This window comes from Bufo gargarizans, chromosome 5 (assembly GCF_014858855.1).
Source record: "Bufo gargarizans isolate SCDJY-AF-19 chromosome 5, ASM1485885v1, whole genome shotgun sequence".
In the NCBI taxonomy this organism is placed as follows: Eukaryota; Metazoa; Chordata; class Amphibia; order Anura; family Bufonidae; genus Bufo; species Bufo gargarizans.
The window spans coordinates 177,429,800-177,437,311 of record NC_058084.1 but is presented as its reverse complement, the minus strand read 5'-3'; the positions used below and the strand labels follow the sequence as shown (position 1 = coordinate 177,437,311).

Here is a 7,512-nt window from a genome sequence, read left to right as displayed (position 1 = left end):
CATGTATCCTTCAGCTTTGCTCGGCATCTCTCTCCGTTGAAGCGTCTCCTACTTCCGGCGTCTTCTGGTTGCGTCCCATGTGGTACATGGGATAGCGTCTCACATGATTTGGGGCGTATCTCCGTCACTGTGATCAGCTGACCAAAGACGTCACCTATTGCGGCCGGATCTATTATATGACTTTAGCAGTCTCTGTTGGTGGAGAATATTTAACTACTGTACCAAAAAGGGATCAAAATACTGTCTGTTTTTTATTTATTTATTTTTTTATAATTATGGTTATTGATCTGTTTAGGGGCTCATTTTTTGCGGGACAATCTGTAGTTTTTAGTGATACCATTTTGGAGTGCGTAATTTTTTGATCACATTTTATTAAATTTTTTGGGAGAAGCAACAATGAAAAATGCAAATTGGCCATTTTTACCTTTTTTCCGTTACGCCATTTGCCATATTGGAATTTTTCAGTTTTTTTTATGTATTTTTTTATTATACAGAAAGGAGGGTGATTTCAACTTTTATATTTTTTTTTTTGATGATTTTGAAGCTCATATATGAGCCTATAACTAATGTTTTTTAATTTTTGATTTTGTTCTATCAGGAATTTTTAAAATAAGATTTACACAAAAAATTGCTAATTTCTTATCCTGGCTTGCCGTCTGATGGCCAAAATAAGAATTGCAGCATGAACACTATAAGCCTCTTTAGCAAGGCTTATGGTGTTCAGCGCAACTACCGATGCCCACAATGGCTGCACGGGGCATCGGTAGGAAGCCCAGAAGTGCGAGCTTCCAGTCTATTATGCATTTAGATGCCGTGATTTCTCTTGATTATGGAATCTAAAGCATTTAATTACCGTGATTGGCATTATTGCCGGTCACAGTAATTAGCCGCAGTCCTCTGCTGTTTGAAACAGCAGAGATCTGCCGGCCAGGGCGCCCGTTGCACATGCAAGCAGGCACCATGCTTACACATCGTTCCAGCACTCCACAGGGAGAAATGGACTTTTAAACAGTTAATCCCCAGGTTACTCTCACTCTCAGTAGTTTTGGATTGATGGTAGCGATATAGTAGTAGTTAATGAAGTCCAATTTCATGAAAAAGTCAGGAGCAGGACTACCAGGGGTGAAGAAAATAAAGACCAAAATACATGTAATGTGGTTTTAGAATTGTGGAACCACAAATATAAGCAATTCATGGGCAGAGAGAGTAACCACATGTTGGCACAGTTAAAGAAGCAATGAACAGGTCACTGAGAAATCCAAAAGTCAGCAACAATGATGTTTTAGGAAACATCTGGGCTTAACAGAGAACAACCTTCGCTAAACCCATAATCAGGAAAAGTCTGCAGACCAATACGTTGTTATAAACCTGCCACCCATGACATCATCTTAAGGCATTGGTTGCCCTGACATCCCACTAGAGCTAGACCAGAGGCAGGTGCTGACAGAAGATGTAGTAGAGCTGGCTTGGAACCTGGTCAGATGATTTACAGCCACACACATGACATATGCCACACAAAAACAGCTTGTACATTAGACAAAGGCCATATAAACACAACTAACACACACACATCACTCACACATTAGATTCCTGCTGCAAATATGGGACACAGAGGTTTTTCAGGCTCTTAATATTGATGACCTATCTTCAGTATACAGCAGTAGATATAAAGACTCCAGCCGAAATTGTATAAAGTGCAATTTTCGTTTTATTTAGCACACAATGGTGGTTGCTACGGCGAGGTCAGTGACGTTTCGGCACATCCGTGCCTTCATCAGACTAGTGCCGCTTGAAGTACCAAAGGTAACAATGGTGGACGCAGGTGTGGACGCAGTATGAAGGTAAACATGCGGTTGTACCGCTGAGAGGAAAAGGCGCCTATTCCTCTCAGCGGTACAACCGCATGTTTACCTTCATACTGCGTCCATACCTGCGTCCACCATTGTTACCTTCGGTACTTCAAGCGGCACTAGTCTGATGAAGGCACGGATGTGCCGAAACGTCACTGACCTCGCCGTAGCAACCACCATTGGGTGCTAAATAAAACGAAAATTGCACTTTATACAATTTCGGCTGGAGTCTTTGTATCTACTATTGACAGGGGTGGGAACCCTACTCCAGCAACTAATCCACTGCGTGCTACAAGGGCTCTGCTTGAATATATTCAGTATACAGCATACAGATCACACAAAAGCTATACACGCATATACAATACAGTAGTATTTATCTGTGTTTTTTGCGCTGCCACTGATCTAGTGGTTTTAAAAACATTTTGGTTTTAAAATAGGAATCCAATTTGGGCTTTGGTACTGACTGGTACCTTGGTACCAAAGCCAACTTCGGATTCCTATTTTAAAATGTTTTTAAATACACAGATAGAAATACAGTAGTCATTCACTGAAGTCTCCCAAAACTTAGGCCAACTTGAGTTTCTCTACGCAGAGCTCATATATTTTAATGCAGTTTAATGCATTTTAACAAATCGACTTTGGCTCTATGAACCGAAGCTTGATTTGCTCAAGCCTAGTTTTATTAAATTAGGCTGAAGGCTCAACCAGGTTCTGCCTGCCAGAGGGGCTGCCCCCCAGGGGGCGATCGGGTCTAAGTGTTTAGAAATGCCGAGTGGTTATGCAGCCTTAATAGTTTGTGTCATGGTGCTCCTACCTGGATACAGTCGCTCCCAGGGGTTCGGCTCCGTAGCAACAAAGGAGTTGTAGTTGGAGTAAGTCGAGTCCAGACTTGGTAAAGTTCAACAGTTTTTACTTTAATAAACTTTTGTCAACCAAACAATCCTTTATCTTTCTAGGCCACTTACTAGGCCACTTCTGGCCAAAAGTAGGGAGAATTGAATGGTAAGTTGCATTCTAACTAAAGATCTCTGCCAGGTACACTGCCACCTGCTGGTAAACCAGACACAGTGCATGAAATACAATACATAACAGGTACTTAGCACTTAACCCCTTCAGTACCAAGCCACTTTTCACCTTAAATCCCAGGCCGATGTTTGCAAATCTGATATGAGTCACTTTATGTGGTAATATCTTTGGAACACTTTTACTTATCAAAGCCATTCTGAGATTATTTTCTTGTGACACATTGTACTTCATGACAGTGGTAAATTTGAGTCAATATATTTCACCTTTATTTATAAAATAATCCCAAATTTACCAAAAATTTGGAAAATTCACAATTTTCTAAATTAGAATTTTTCTACTTTAGATAGTAATTCCTCATAAAATAGTTATCAATCAAAATTCCCCATATGTCTGCTTTATGTTGGCATCACTTTGTAAATGTCATTTTATTTTTTTAGGACGTTAGAAAGCTTAGAAGTTTAGAAGCCATTTTTCAAATTTTCAACAAAATTTCCAAAACCATTTTTTTAAGCACCACTTCAGTTATATAGTGATTTTACGTAATGGAAACCACCCATAGATGACAACATTTTAGAAACGTCTTAATATACTTGCTGAATTAAGACGTAACTTTTTTATATCTCTTTAAACCTTAAAACCAAGACACTATGTGAGACTAATTAAAACTCTCAGTAGCCGACTGCCTGCTGTCTCTTATTGTATCTAATATATATTATGTTAGATCTGCTACTGTTTGTTCCTCACCAGCAACATTAATAATAGAGCAGCAAAGTGGCCAGCTTGTTGCACTTCATCATAGATTAAATTTTTATCTAATTTCTGAATCTCTCTCAGTATATTAAGAATAGGGTTAGGCAATGTCGACTAGTGCTCTAAAAAACACAAACACGTTCTCTGCCTCTCGACATGTTTCGCCGGCAAACCAACATCTTCAAGGGATCGGGCAGGTATGTTTGTGGGGGCAGGGACCACCTTTTATTAGGTAGGTTAGTGACACAAGAACACGGAGGACCTATGCGGTGGAATCTTTTAATTATCTGCAGCTCAGGTAAGTGTACCGCTAGTGATGGTTGGCCACCTCCTCTCTATACACCGCCTATCTCGCTGCCCGTAATACCTTTGCTCCGGCCTCTTCTTATCTATTCAACATCTCTCTGCAGCATTGCTACTATTAATTAATTATTGTTCCATTGAATATTATAATCATGGATATACTATTACCAACTGATGCTAATCATGGTTTTATAATATCATTATTGTATTTATATGAATATATTATGTTTCACATAAAAGGAATGGAATAGATGAAATGAAAAAAAATTATAAAAATAAAATTAAAATAAGTAACTTTGCTCTAAACATATTACATATATATTTGATTGATCATAATTGAATAAATTCATTATTATATTTTAATTTTAGATTATTCTGATATTATACATCATACTTTAAATAATGATGGAATTATATTAAATTTATGATGGAATTATATTAAATTAATGATGGAATTATATTTATATAATATTTTTTAAAAGAGGGGAAGAGTTATATTTTATCTTTTTAGTTATTCATTGTTATCAATTAATTTGATTATTGTTAGGGTCTAAATCACTAGTGAGGATCATAAAATACCAAATGTTATCTTTTTTAGGAATTGTTGCATACTTGATTTGCATTATTTACACATCCAATTATTTTACGTTCATTACTATTAACTACGTCGCCTTGCTAACATGTTGCACCAATAATATTATTCGATTTATTGACCTAAGCATGAAACCCAACAACAATGTGCATATAAATCATAAAAACCTACAACAACCTCATACTGTCAAGCACTACCCCTAGATCAAAACAACAACCAAATCCCAAACAAAAAAAGATCAAGTGGGACTATATCTTCTAAAAATATACAGTATATAATAATCTTTATTAGTCAAAGTTCATTACTACACATCAAATAATAGGAAAGAAGTAGATACAGAAAGAATTGCTGAGGCACATACATCAGATAAAGCACTCCATATAAAAAAGTATTATAACAAGGTGTAACCCCGGGAGATAATTGCATCTATCAAAAAGAACCCCCTGATATAAATATATCCCAAATCCTAAAAAAAAAAATCATATAGAAGGCTCTAATTACTACAAACTACCAGGGAAAGGGATTATATCAGTGGTTCTTAACCTTGTTGGAGGTACTGAACCCCACCAGTTTCATATGCCCTTTCACCGAACCCTTCTTAATTGGAAAAATTAAATATGATTTTTTCAAATTCAAAACATAGGTATATATTTATACATAGGTGCACAAAGTGAATAAAACCATTAAAGAACAAAACCATAAAGAACAAAACCATTAAAACATGATTTTCACACAAAAATAAAAACATAATAATGAATATTTACTGCAAATCAGTGTGACTTCTGCTGTTGTCTTTCAGAGACCAGGTCAGAAATGCGCGGCTTTACCTTGGCAAGTGCCACTCTCATGTCATTTTCGCAACAAAGTCTGTTCCTTTTCTTCGTTTTTATGTCCAGCATCCTTGAAAAGGATTGCTCGCAAAGATATGTTGTAACAAACGGTATGAAAAACTCCAGAGCTTTCTTAGCAATAACAGGGTACGTTACCATTTGTTGACACCAAAACGTTGAGAGCGTTGTTGTTCTGAAGAGTTGCTGTTGAACCTGGCTCTGCTGAAGTTCAATGATTTCATCGAGGTATTCATCATTGACATCTGTTGTCTCAACACTAAATGTGAGCGGCTGTCTCACCCATGCTGGATATGACTCTCTTGTAGGGAAGTATCCATCAAGAGACGTTGCAAGCTCATCTAAGTGCGTGGCAATTGCTTGCTTCAGTTCCGTGGGTACAGAAATGTCTCCGATTCCAGATACATCTTCGATCTTACTTACACAGTCGTCTAGCAGAGGAAAGTTTGCAAAGTTATCGTTCTCTATTCGTCGTTTCCATAACGGTAGCTTTTTTTGAAAAGCCTTCAGGTTTTCTTCCGCTTCGATGATGTTGACTGACCGCCCTGCATCTGTTGATTGAGATGATTTAGAGCTGCAAAGATATCAGTCATGTACGCTAAAATGAGAATGAACTCAGAATCTTTGAAGCAATCTGCATGACAATTAAAAAACAGGGCTAATTCCACACGCACGGCAAAAACACGATTCAACACCTGTCCCTGGGATAACCACCGAACGTTGGAATGGTACAGAAGTATCTCAAATTCAGATCCCATTTCTTTACAGTGCCTCAGAGCACTATTTCGCACATAGTTCACACATTCCACTACAATTTTTAATACTTCTGCCAGTTTTGGAGGCAAGGTTTTTGTTGCCAATGCATGCCTATGCAGAATACAATGCGTAACAATGATGTGTGGTGCATCGGCTTTCACTAGCGCACCAAAACCAGACTTTCTTCCCAGCATGGCTGGAGCTCCATCCGAACAAACTGCAGAAACCATATCCCACGAAAGATTGTTTTCTTTGAAGAAGTCATCCACAAGTTTCTTCACATCGGCTGCCTTAGTTGTTGTTGTAAGAGGCTTACAAAATAAAAACTCTTCCTTTATCACGTCGTCTTTCACATAACGCACGAATACTGCAAGCTGGCTTAGATTGGAGACGTCTGTGGTCTCGTCGAGTTGAAGGCTGAATTTTGCTGGGCTTGAAATCAGATCTGCAACTATTTGAGCCAAGATGTCTTTGCTCATGTCCTCTATTCTGTCGCTGATGGTGTCATTTGAAAGAGGAATTTGGGATAACTTAACTTCAGCCGCTTTTCCCAGCATGATATTCACCATCTTCAACACAGCTGGTTTTATGAGTGTTTCACCAATGGTGTGGGGTTTGCCCTGCTTTGCGATCAGGTAAGCAACTTCGCACGATGCTATGAGGATCGGTTTGTTGATGGGTACAAAGCCGAGAACAGGCAGACTAGCATTTTCATCGAATCTGGCTCTCCTCACCTTGAATTCAGCGAGCGTTGTGTTCTTGTATTTTCCATCTCCATGCAGCTTAAGGAAGTGTTCTCTTAGTTTTGCCGGTGCTAGACTAGAATTGCTCAACTTGGCATTGCAAGTCATACAGTTAGGACGCTGACTCCCATCACGTTCCGTTATACATGTGAATCCATATTGTACATATTCGTCCGACCACTTTCTTTTTTTGCTCGACATAGTTAGTATGAAGGGATAGGCCAAGCGATGTTGCGTGATCACCTGCAGCCAACGATGGACAAGCGGGGCGAGTCGGGTGTGTGTCTTGACCTCCAGGGCCAGACTGGGGATACAAAGCAGCCCAGGAAAAAAAATCTATGTCAGCCCCATAAGTCACTGCGCCTAATATACTACTGCCCCCCTCTCCACTATCTAATACACTGATGATCCCCCTTCCCCTAATACACTGATGATCCCTCCTTTGCCTAATACACTGCTAACCCCCTTCCCCTAATACACTGCTAACCCCCCTCCAATACAATGCTGACCCCTTAAATACAATACACAATAGGTCCTCCAAGCCCCTTTACTCTTACCTGTAGTACAACAGGTCAGCTTAGCTCAGTGATGCCGGTGTCTGTGTGCAGGAGGGACAGGATGCCGCCGCCGCCACCATGCTGTGC

The 7,512-nt window shown here is 39.2% G+C and overlaps 1 protein-coding gene across 1 annotated transcript; it reads right to left on the bottom strand.

Moving 5' to 3' along the window:
- Window positions 1-5,291: 5,291 nt before the first annotated feature.
- Window positions 5,292-7,069, bottom strand: LOC122939371 (protein ZBED8-like). Its single transcript, XM_044295437.1, has 2 exons — window positions 6,102-7,069; window positions 5,292-5,943 (listed from the first exon to the last, which is right to left on the bottom strand). The coding sequence occupies exons 1-2, from the start codon at window positions 7,067-7,069 to the stop codon at window positions 5,292-5,294; spliced, it is 1,620 nt and encodes a 539-aa protein (XP_044151372.1).
- Window positions 7,070-7,512: the final 443 nt, after the last annotated feature.